A 12,528-nucleotide genomic window follows, 5' to 3' on the forward strand; every position below is an offset into this window, starting at 1 on the left:
ACCGTGCTGTGAAACCTTCCCTATATTATTTTGGGTTCTCAATTGGGGAATTTCTCCCGATCCAACAGGACAGCATGAATGGTGTCTGTGAAGTACATCCACTGCACAGTGGTGTTCATTGTTCACTATAGGCTTACGAGAGTGTCAGCTTGTCATGGATTTGGAGCGTTTCAGAGCTTGCGGCTGCTTAGTCTTAAAGCTGTGTGAGTCTGACCTATAGTGACCGTTTTTCTTTATTTTTTACCTCAGATATCAGAGTCGGCGCTGAAGAGAAGCAGAGATACTGCAGCAAGTTTAACCCTCCGAACCCCAAGCAGTTTCGGGGCGTTTCTTTTGTCCTACACCTCTATGGAAACGGCACAACCAACAGAAGTAGAGAGAACAAAAAAAATATGTTGTGCAGTATAACACAGTTACAAGGCCATAAATCATAAAACATAAAAAAGTTGAATTTCTTTGATAATTTATTTTACAATAATCGGCAAACAATAGAATCTATATTTCCAACATTGTTCCAAGTGCCCACAAGTGTCACCAATGTTGGGGAAAAGAATACGATTGTGTTCATATATGAGTTGAGATATTCATTGAAATATGAGTTTCCCGCAGCCTGCAATTCTTTGAAATGTCACAGAATTTGTGTCATGTGACTGTTGGTCGCAGCCAATTCAATCATGGCTTCCTCGTTGCATTGAGGAGACCAGAAGTTTATGCTTTTTACAGCATCTGGTGAGAGCAAAAGGTTTGATCAGGGCGAGATACTACACGAGACATGTAGAGTTAAATGGTTTTAATGAAATATCATTAAATCATAAAAAAAATAAAATAAACACACACAACAATTTATTTGTAAATCATTCTGTGTGCATTTGTGACTCAAACATATTTGTAAATTGTTCTGTTTGCATTTGTAAATCTTTGTGTTTGCATTTGTAAGTCTGTCTGTGTGCATTTGCAATTATTGAGACTGATCTGACCCCATACACACACGGGTGTATTGGGTGTATGCGTGTTTGCGCATTCTCGTATATATTTGTGTCCGTTAATTAGTCACGTGCGCATGTGCGAACGCCAGGGCTGTTTTGTAAGTGTCTCTAGAGCAGTGTTTGGGTCTCCCTGCTGGAGCTGCTCACCAGGAGCCGTGAGACGAGTTGAAGCTTGAAGACACAGTTTGTCTTCACATTGGCGTGTGTGGGTGTGAAAACACACGCACGCGCATGCTCACACGCACACGCACACGCACTAAAACAGCTCATGTTGTAAAAACAAAGTGGAAAGTTTACATCTGAGATGAAAATCCCCACACTCATCCAAGGTCTTTGTCAGCGTTTCATCAGCAGGACTTATATCTAAACAAAGGATGGGAAAAAAAACCTCAACAATAACATCCAGTGACTGGTTGTTCCATTATCTATCTTAAACATGATTCTCCAGCACAGATGTTCATCATGAACCACCCAATACTACTTTTAACATTAATGCAGGCAGTTGGAAGCCCCACATACACGCGTTGCACTTTATTTGATTGAAACAATGCCTCCGCGTGTTGTCCCTGACAAATAAACTCTGAACCTCGTACTCTGCTTTCTCAACCCCGCAGGAAACGCCGCCGCTATAGCTTCATACTCATCGTCGCACGCGACTTGCAACCCTGACATGGCGGCGTATGGCAGGCAGACGCACAGCTGACATGTTTCATTATGAAAAGGATCTCAGCCAACAACAAGAGCCGGTGAAATTGTGTTTAATAGGGTGTCGCACTCGTGCACCCACGTGTGTCTGTATTCCCGGGCACATCCTGCCCACTTTGACCACGCAGTTCATTGTCTCACAGGCTCAGCCGTATTCGGGTGAGTCCTGTTGTTATTGGATTAAAGCTGTCAGGGAAGGCTTTAGTTGAGATTACACAGATTACAGTCTGCGGTGCTCAGATGAACGGCACGCTTTAAAGAGCTTCATCTGGCTCGTGTTACGCGGAGAGCGGTCGTTTCGGACGAACGTGAAGATCTGCAGACGTTTGCTCACAATTTGGTCAACAGGGGCCAAAAAAGCAGCCGATGTGTCGGGCGGGCCAAAACACATCACGGGGAGGAGAAGATCCGCATTCGATCTGGGTGATTTTGGGCCCATAAAATATGCATGGACCAGGCCCAGTACCGATCCCAATGTAGTCTCTCCGATACCTATCCAAACCTCTCGAGATGAGTCGTATCTAGACAAGATACATATATATTGTAATTACTAGATGTGACTGTGCTATTACTTTAAGATATAATTGCACGTGAATGATATGCTCTTTGTCAGAGAAAGGCTGAATAAAAGAGCTTTTTATGATATTAAGTTATATGACATGCACATATCAGGAGAGAAATTGCAACAATGACAAAACGGTATCTGACTCCAATCCAGCTGAGATTTGGAGCCTTTTACAACCTCTACTTAGAATACAGCCCGTCTAGTCGTGCGCTTCGTGAACACATCCTGCATTTCAGTCGAAGATTTACTGATTTTATTTTTGACATTTGACATTTTTTTCTGACATTTGATGACGTATCAGTATTTGAAGCTTACATTTAGTTTTTTGGGGGTGTTTCTCATACGGACTCGTTCGTCACACTTGATTTTCAACATTAAATTCAGATTTTGAGTTTCAGGCTAATATGAATGTTGTATTTTTGGGGATATTTTATCTAAAGAAAAAACTAAAACATAAGTCATTCAGCCTCACGGATCCACGAACGCTACGTACATAAACACACAAAGTACAGCAGGCAAATGTATTCAGATATCACTGCTCACTGCAACACTGCTTTGCCTGACCGGAGCCTTCCATGTGGAATCAGCCCTGCGAGGAAGGCCGAGGCTATCTTGGGTAAAGCGAGCCGCTGCCCCACTGTGGCACATTAACCTCAATGGCCAACCGCCGCTGCCTGTTGGAGCCGAGCCCTCTCCTCCCACCTAGCTCCGTCTCTCTGGGATTCCTCTGTGTACCTTTTTGTTTGTTTTTCTGAACACCTCCGTGAAAACTGTGACACAGAAAGGTGTCCCGGCGGGATTCAGCCATCACAAATGCACCGGCAGGGATTTACAATCCGCTCCACCTTGTTTATTTATTTATTTTTATAATTTTTTTACCGGTTAATTAAAGCGATTCACCATCCAGCCTCCTCGTTTAAACTCTGCAATTAAACCAATTATCCCAAAAGAGTGGTTCAAGGTGTTTTTAAAGTATATTGAGTGTGACCAATATTGGAGCTGATGAGGCCTGCTGCATTCACAGAGCCCTGTGATGAATAACGGGGAAGGGAAAGACTTCAGGCTTCAGACTGGAAGCAAGTCCACTGAGAAATAGCGTGATTATTGCCAGGCGTGGGCAGATCATTTTATGTTTTATTATTTATTTATTTGACTCACATGTCAAGATGCAGAGAGTCAGGTGAGTCGAGAACAGCTAGAAATCTTGAAACTGGGAGAAAAGTGGTACTGAAACACACACAGTGTTCTGTTTCTTACACAAACAACATACACCAACTTTCCACCGGTTTTGCGATCGCTAAATATTTCCACACGCATGCACACACACACACACACACACACACCCACACACACACACACACACACACACACACACACATGTTCATACTTCCTGGTCGTTGCAGGTCAGTCAAGTTTTCTATGTTTTTCATTTAAAATCGTTCAGCTCCTCGCATCTGCACATCTGTGTTCAATCAAAGAAAGAGGGGGGGGGGGGGAATGGGAGGGTGGGGGGAGGTTAAGGAAGTGTTGAAAAAGGAAGATATAAAGGAAAGGAATGAGAGAAAAGAACGAAGGAATCCAAGAAAGACAGATCAAGGCGGAGAACGATGAAACGTTGATCTCCTGGCATCCCAGCTATTCCTCAGTTTTCTGACCTATGGGGCTGAAGAGTCTCTCTCCCTCTCTCTCTCTCTCTCTCTCTTTTTCTCCCTCTCTCTCTCTCGCCTGCAGCTTTTCGTTCCACCAAAGCGCATCTCTTTGCTGCCAGGCTCTCCTTCCATCTCCGATTTAATGCTCCTCATTTCACCCGAGCCAAAACAACAGATGCTGAAATGTCAAAGTGCCTTCCCTTCACTCATGAACTTGCAGAAAAGTAAAAGGCCAAAAAAATATACTTCACCAAAAGATAGAAAGCATCCGGCCAATAGCGGCTTGTTCTGTTTGCGGGCCGTTCCTTCCCATGTCAGTGAGAAACCCGGCGGTGCCCAGTGGTGCCCAGTGGTCTTAGTCAAAGCGGGGATGCCAAATGTTCAGCTGTTTTGCAGGAAGACTGATCTGAAGGCGATTTGGATGCTTTCTGTTGATAAGCTGCCCGATAAGGGTACTTTCACTTGTTTTTAGATTTGTCTTTTTTGCGATGGTTAAAACAATGATGTAATATTACTTCCTACAGTATTTGTACCAACTGACCAACTACTCAAAAGGAACTTTGTGTGACCTGTTGCGTATGAGTTCTGAACGAAAACGCCGTTCTTTTCAGTGTTTCCTCGAGGGATCGTTTAACTAGATTCAAATATTTGCAAAGCAGATTTTTTTGGGGAATGAATAAAAAAATGTGCATACTTAACATTCGCTATGCAATCATCTTTCCAAGGAAAACCTGGAATGTTGCGGTAAAAGCAGTCTGTAACTTTGTTTAAAAATCATCATGTCGTGTATTTGCTTGTCGTGTATTTGCCCACACCGTTAAAAAAGATCTGGTGCCTCTGCTTAATTTGATGATTTGATCGGAATTCACGAGCAGTGATTGACAGCAGCGTTACTCCGCGCCTCTTGATTGGTTGCTTTCCCTTCGGGCACGGTAGAATGTTGCAAACGCAATAAGGAGCACTAAAAGGAGGCAGATCTTTTCTATAAAAGTTAAACTGCTGCTTTAATGTGTCATAAATGTACAGGCTCCCTGCACTCATCTCCTTTCTCGTTGTTGCTGGCTTTTTACTGCCACCAGCAGATAAGCTTCAAACTGGTGGAATGTGTTTGTATTTTGTACAAATATGTGTCGCCTACACGCTCGGTTTGCATGAGTTTGCAGTGGATGCTGCTCAAAGCAAATGGTTTGCATTGATACCGCCACCGAAAGAAACCTCCACAAGGCAGATGATCGGCCCCGCTGCTCCGTTACATGTCTTGTCCATGACATGCATGAGCAACAGTACGCTCCAATCAAACACTCAAGCAGCTTCCTTAATAATATGAGTGACAAAGGCTAGATGTGACCAATTGTTTCCGGCAGCCACGACACCAACTGCAGTAATAGAAGGCGGGCTCTGTGTGCCTGTGCGAGGGACAGCATGTGTGTGTGGGTGTGAGATGCAGATGCCCGTAGTTCTGTTGCCATTAGAGCAGACTGCACTGCCAGATGTCTGCACAAAGTCCACTGTGTGTGTGTGTGTGGGTGTGTGTGTGTGTGTGCGTGCCGCTATATCTGGACAATTTCATCTCATCCACAGGCACTAAATGCACATTGGACAACAATGGAATGTGTGTGCATTGACACTCGTGTGTGTGTGTGTCTGTGTTTGTGTGTGTTTTTAGTTAACCAGGTCAAAGCTTCAAGTGTCCCAGTCTGTTAGACAGATGTTTCAGATCCCAGTTGCAGCCCCCCCCCCCCCCCCCCCCCCCCCACCACCCACACACACACACACACACACACACAGACAACCTACCTTCTTTCATATCCACTGACAAACAAACATGCACAAACAGACACCCACTCATTAACAACCAATTAGAGAGCAGATATTGGCTCACTGGGGGAAACTAAAGGCCAACCAGTGCTGTTCTCTGCTTCCAAAGCCAAGTCACAACAGATACCTGGATGCAGGCCAGGTGTGTGTGTGTGTGTGTGTGTGTGTGTGTGTGTGTGTGTGTGTGTGTGTGTGTGCGCGTGTGCACGTGTATACATGCAAGGGTGTTTATATGTGTGTTGTTGACTTCTTCCCAAGTTTGGAAGTCCAATGTCATCTCCATTCTTTTTTTTAAAGACACACACACACACACACACACACACACACACACACACACACACACACACACACACACCCTCAAATAATGAAATGCAGTTTTCCACTCTGCAAGTCTTGTTGTTCGTTGCATCAGCCGTCTCAGTAGTACAACTCTCACACGCTTCAACATTATCTTTCTCACGTGGGAACGTGGCACGAGCTATGTTTAACACACACGCACACTCAGACACAGAAACACACAATAACACACACACTCTCCGAGGGATTGTAGCAATGTGTTTATGCAGGTATCGGATGAGGAGATTCTTGAGACATTTGGCTCTCATGCGACGGTCTTTTAAATTGCTGCAAATACACAGACACTTGGGAAAAAAATAAAGACAATTTAAGTTTATTTGACGGGCGTGGACACTTTCATTTGTAATAAACTGATTTCAGAATAAAAATCTTCACCTATGCAGACTGATGGAAATAAAACCTCAGGGTGCCTAACTACGGCGTGCTTAGCAAATTGAAATGGCCCACGTGAATAAAAATAAATAAGTAAATAATTCAAAATGGCTTAAACATCATCCACATGCATTACACTGTTTTCACATCCTAATTTAAATACTAGATATTTGACCATTTCTGCCCGTTCCGTTTGTTACATCTTCATATTAGTCTTACAGATTTACATCTCATGGTCACATTTGCATCGTAACTTTTTAAGTGGGCCCTTAGGCCACGAACAGAAACCAAATACATGGCAATTTCTGCTTGTTTCAACTATTCTCTAATTACATATCTACACATAATATTGTGATATTTTAAGTGGGCACAAAATCCATGCAGTGTTTGTAATGTATTCAATTATGAATTAAGGAGAGACAGATACAGAAATGTTGTTTTTGATTCATGCAGACACAGATAAATTTGTAGTAGAAGTGTCGCACAGTTTTTTTGAGAGAAAGTTATGTGGCACATGGGATTTTGTGGTCTAGCAACACAGATGTTCTTGCAGTTTAACTTATTGTTTGCTCCCTTGTCGGTCCACAAAGTGTTTGTCCGCCCCTTGCTTAAATTATGAATAAAATCCAAGTTTTCTTTCAACTTCGTGCTCATGACACAAAGAACGCTCCCGGTCGCGGTAATGTTGGTAACGTGCTCTCATGCCCAACTCTAACCCTCTCGGTCTCTGTCTCTCTCTTCCTGGATCGGGGCTCATTAGTGGCGACAACAGCGCTGTTGACCCCTTAGCCTTCCCCCCTTTTGTCTCTCCTCTCCATCTCCCCACTATTTTCTCCCTCCCCATCTCCTCTCCTTTCTCTTCATCTCACTTGCCCCACTCTCTCCCTCATCGCCCCATCATCATTCACCCAGCAAGAGTTTGGCAGGGGTCTGCGTGTGTGTGTGTGTGTGTGTGTGTGTGTGTGTGTGCGTGCGTGTGTGTGTGTGTGTGTCGCCAGGGGCCAGCCTGCGCCTGTGTACAGCAGAGGTCTTCGGCAAGGACAACACAGGGGACTCTGTCCTTGTCTAACCCCCTGAAAATAGCAGAAAGGTGTGTGTGTGTGTGTGTGTGTGTGCAATGCTATGTACAGTGTTCTGAGTATGAGCAATAGCTTGTAATAATAATAGCGCGGTCAGAGTATAGGGCCAACAGGGACAAGCTACGCAGAGCGTATAAAAGCCCCAATAAGAGAGGACTGCTGCTGCTCGCCTTATGTTGTGACACAGTTCAGGATTGTCACAGGAACTCACACCAAATGCAGGGTCACCATTCGGCCATATAGCCTTTAAAAAAACAAATGAGAACCCAACATAAATATGGACGACAGTACGGCCCTTCAAGTGCACATTTTAAATTGAAGCCTCAGTGGCAGAAAGTAGAAGCAGTGAGTATCGGTTTAATTTGTTGGAGTCGCGCAGCGGATGATTGAAGTATGATTTAACCGCTCAAATCAGGCCCTGATGATTTGACATTTATGGTTTTAACGACGGGGTATCTGGCATTTATTAACATTTGCAACATAAAGTTTCTTTCCTTTTTGCTTCACAAAATAATTGCTTAGATTAAGGTATCAAACAAACGTATTCATTTTTGGGATTGCAAAAAGGCTACATACCATATATTAGAACCATATTAACGATTCTGTTAATGTTATAGTTTCCTGGGTGTTCCCCTTAAAGATAGGGCCGGTAACCTATTTCTAAGGTTTCTAAAAGGAGTTTTAGATTACACCTGTTTGTAGTCTGAACACAAGAATAATAATAATATTTTTCTTTTTATAAAGTAGGCTGTCCAGTCACTTCCGTGCCGGCGGCTGACAGAGCTTCAACGTGCCCTCAATGCGTCGCAGACTGCAGGAATCACAGGTCCGCGAGGCCCACGACAGCTAGCAGGTGTCCGGTCTGTGTGAGGCCATTCGTCTGCAGTGAGAAAAAAAGAACAAGTGGGCTGAACGCTCCACTGTGCCTCAATCTGAGCTGTTGACTCTTCGGTAATGATGCAAGTCAGGCTAAACATAACAAACCATTAGCGTCCTCAGCGTGCCGGCAGATCTCACTCGACAGACACTGGGAATGCAGATTAGTTGCCGAGTGCGAGGCGCCGGCATGAATACGTCTCGGCTATATTATGTAATTATGAGCCGCTGTAATAATCAGGTCCTTTAATCTTCTGATTTGGGCCTTTTTACAACAAAAAAGTGTAGAAGCGCAACACGGACGGGGTCTTTGTACAGATATGTTCAGTGACCTCGCGTTTGACCGCCATGTCTTCTTTTTTTCACCCTGTCGTTTGTCCTCGGCTCGCTGGAAAGACATCTGCAACTGCAATTAGTTATTTATCTCAACAATCACGTGACCTCTAAATGCTTGAAGCCCGGGAAAAAGGAAGGAAAGATGGTCTCAGAGAGCTGCAGGCATGTGAAAGCAGAAAAAAAAGAAAGAAAGAAAGAAAATAAGATGAACCCCTTTGGGACGGACATGATTTCCCACCGGCCGGTCCCAGGGAACCATGAAGGAAAAACAAGAAGCAAAAGGGAGAAGACGAGAACTATGCGGCGACAGAGAAGAGAAAGTAGAGCAGGATTAGCAGCAGCAGCAGGAGGCTGGAAGGAAAAGAAGATAGAGACACAGACAGGAAACAAGGGAAAGAAATGAATAGGAGGTCTGGCTCTGCTCGGCCTTTATCAGAGGAAACAAGGGAAGCTGTATGGCCAGGGTTCATACTCTCACTGAGCCGCGCCCAGCTCGCCCTTCTTCCTTCTATCCCTCTCTTGCTTTTTTATTTGTCATTTTTTAATATCTTTCTACATCTCTACCTTTTGTCCTCCTCGCCTCCTCTCAAATTACTCGGAAACTGCTCCATAATTAAAAACATGTTCATGCAAATGAAACAAAAGTCTCCCTTGCCCTCACGGTGCATCTTTGTCCATAGAAGTTCAACTTTGCTGTGTTGTCTGGCTGCCTTTAAAGGTCTGGTACAAGTGAGACAATGTTCGCTAAAAAGGCCTCTTTTCTTCACACACACACACACACACACACACACACACACACACACACACACACACACACACACACACACACACTTATGTGTGCAAACAGACTCGCTCCCCTGACAGCTTTGCTGTTTGGGTGGGATGGGGGTGATTGATTAGTCTCTATGGAGACAATGCGTTTTCTAATGAACCAAGGGGAAAGCTTGCATGCTAATTTGTGTCTCGTGGAAAGGGGTCGTGCTCGCTTTTGTGTGTGTGTGTGTGCAGTAGATTATTTCCAGTGAACGGTAATATATATTTTGTTTGTGGGCTGCATGTGAGTTTATCCTAACAAGGCTATTTCCATCCACCTTTTCAATTTGTGCTTAAAAAGAAAGAAGAGGATGATGACGCTTTGTAACGACAAAGAAAAGTGCAATGAAAAGAGTGATTAAATCATGACGTACAGACGAGGCATGTGACATAAACTAAGAGAACTGTAACCCTCCCTCAAATACATACATGAAATACCTTCCATATATCATGTTATATGAAGGAGAAGTGAATGGTTTTAGTGCAGGGCTATTTTAATTCACCCTTTGACGTCACAACATCCGGTTAAAAGGTCAGCCAACAAGTGTGTGTGTGTGTGTGTGTGTGTGTGTGTGTGGATGCGGCGCTGTCCAGAGAGTACTGAAACAGAGCGACAGATGCGGTTTCTTAGCCTGATCCCCCACCCCTCCATCGCCCACCCTCCCTTCCCCCTTGATTGTATCAATTGAAAGACATGAAGAAACAAGAAGAAAGTGAAGGGACAGTCATCAAGAGAGAGAGAGAGAAAGCGAAAATTGCCAAAAATATCTTGCGCTCTGATCGTGCTCCGCTCGTATGCGAGTGCTCTGATGAAGGAACGCATTCTTTTGATTTTGAAACCGTAGCCTTGTGTTGCTCTATCAGCCAAGCTGCTGCTCCGATGGCCTCACAAACTTATGCCATACGGTGTTATTGTCAATAGGCTGACATTTGTAAAACAATAAATAAATCATGATTTAGTCAGAGAAACCAAGCACTTATGTGTAAAATCAGACATGCAGCACCCCCAAATATCCAGAATGGAATGATCCTTTGTCTCATACCCACATGTTCCCACCACTGCGATGTTTGGACACAGACTGTCAGTGGGACGAGGATCCTGAGGTCACCGGACTGGAGGATCAGCATCACCACCCTGACATTCACATAACAGCGAAACCCCCGTTGATGTTGTTCTGAACATTCTGTTTAAATCAGCACTTACACATGGGTGGAAACTTGGCTTATGAAGACGCACGCGCTACATGCGTATCTTGTGTGTGTGTGTGTGTGTGTGTGTGTGTATGCGCTTTGCGTGTGTCGTCGCCACGGTGATTTAGATGCAGTCGATTTTCAGCCACCACAGTGCACACCTCCTGATGCGAACACTGCTATCGCATGCTTTTTAATGACACGCCTACTACCCCACCCACACACACACGCACACACACATTCATAAATCAAGCGTGACATATCAACATATCAGCGTGGCGATGGGCCTGTACCAGACACTTTGATTATGATATGCTAATCTGACCTATAATTTACTTCCTGGCATGTCTCTGTCATCTCCTCCAGTGTCCTGCTTGTGTGTTACCCCCCCCCCACCCCCCACCCCCCACCCCCCTTCCTCTGTGTCTTTGCTCCCGCTCCATCTGATTAACTCGCTGTATTGGCTTGTCTCTTATTAGAAACTACATTGCCAAAGCCGTATACAAAAGGAATCAATATTTTACAACATTAGCAAGCAACCGTCCATCCATTCAAACCATGCTGAGATGCTTAATTGCTTGTTTTGACATCATGTACGATGAAATAATCAAAGTCTGGAATTGAGGGGAAGGCATTAATCACAGAAGCTAAAACTGTACACACCGGATGGATTGTGCTTTTGGACCTAATGAAAGACAAACATTACTGTCTCGGCTTTTTGCAGTTTACTTTTCAATTTTTTTAAGTTTCAAAGGGGAGGAAACTGAAGGTAATATTTCTAGCGACGCACATTAAGTTCGTACCACAAATCTCCAGCGGCTTGGTCTTCGCTCTAGCGCCATAAAAGGTCCACCGAGTGTCGGCGAGATCGAAAAGTTTCCTCCTCCTTTAAGAATGAATGTCAGTCTCACGAAAAAAAAAAAGGGATTTAAAAAAAGAAAAAGAAAAAAAGAAAAGAGTTAATGGCCGTGTTTTCCTCTTGTCGCCCCATGCAGCCGCTGCAGATAGACGACAACTTCTGCGGCCAGGACTTCAACCAGCCTCTAGGGGGCACCACCGCCATCGAGGGCATCCCGCTTTACGTGGACAAGGACGACGGCATGACCTCCGTGACGGCCTACGACTACCGCGGGCACACCGTAGCCTTCACGGGCACCCGAGGCGGACGCATGAAGAAGGTAGGCACTGTTTGTCATGTATGTTCTGGCGTTTCTCGCACATTGTGAACGATAAATTACAGAGATAGCCGACACAGAACTAATAAAATGCCGGTGTGTGTGTGTGTGTTACGTGTGTGTGTGTGTGCGTGTGTGTGCATGCCATGCTCTACAGAAAACCACTTTCACTCTGAAGCAATTTTGTGTCATTTCATTATGTATTTTCAATGGTCATTGGTTTTGACATTGCTGACAAATGGTTTTGTCATCAAATCTCATTGTAGACATCGGCACTATATATATTTATATACGCACACACACACACACACACACACACACACACACACACACACACACGCTTCTCACTCTTTTATACATTTATATATATATATTAATATATAAAGGAAGCAGCTCGGGAGAGATGCACGTTTTCTCCCAGGAAGCAAGGCAGTGTGTGTGTGTGTCTGTGTGTGTGTGTGTGTGTGTGTGTGCGTGTGTGTGTGTGTGTGTGCGTGTAGAGCTGGTGTTGTTTGACCCAAGCTGTGTGTTTTAAAAATATTTTTTTAACACTTGCCAGTGTTGTTTGGTGGTCTAGTCCCAGTGTTGCTAGAGCCCAGGGAGTGT

The 12,528-nt window shown here is 44.3% G+C and overlaps 1 protein-coding gene across 1 annotated transcript in view; it reads left to right on the forward strand.

Annotated features, from left to right (window-relative positions):
• The window catches only part of LOC117733865 (plexin-A1-like), a 208,227-nt gene that overhangs the window by 38,914 nt on the left and 156,785 nt on the right, over positions 1 to 12,528 (forward strand). The window contains 1 exon segment of the mRNA XM_034537776.1: positions 11,743 to 11,925. Coding sequence (XP_034393667.1) covers positions 11,743 to 11,925 — 183 coding nt within the window.

The sequence above is a fragment of the Cyclopterus lumpus genome, chromosome 7, assembly GCF_009769545.1.
Source record: "Cyclopterus lumpus isolate fCycLum1 chromosome 7, fCycLum1.pri, whole genome shotgun sequence".
Lineage (NCBI taxonomy): Eukaryota > Metazoa > Chordata > Actinopteri > Perciformes > Cyclopteridae > Cyclopterus > Cyclopterus lumpus.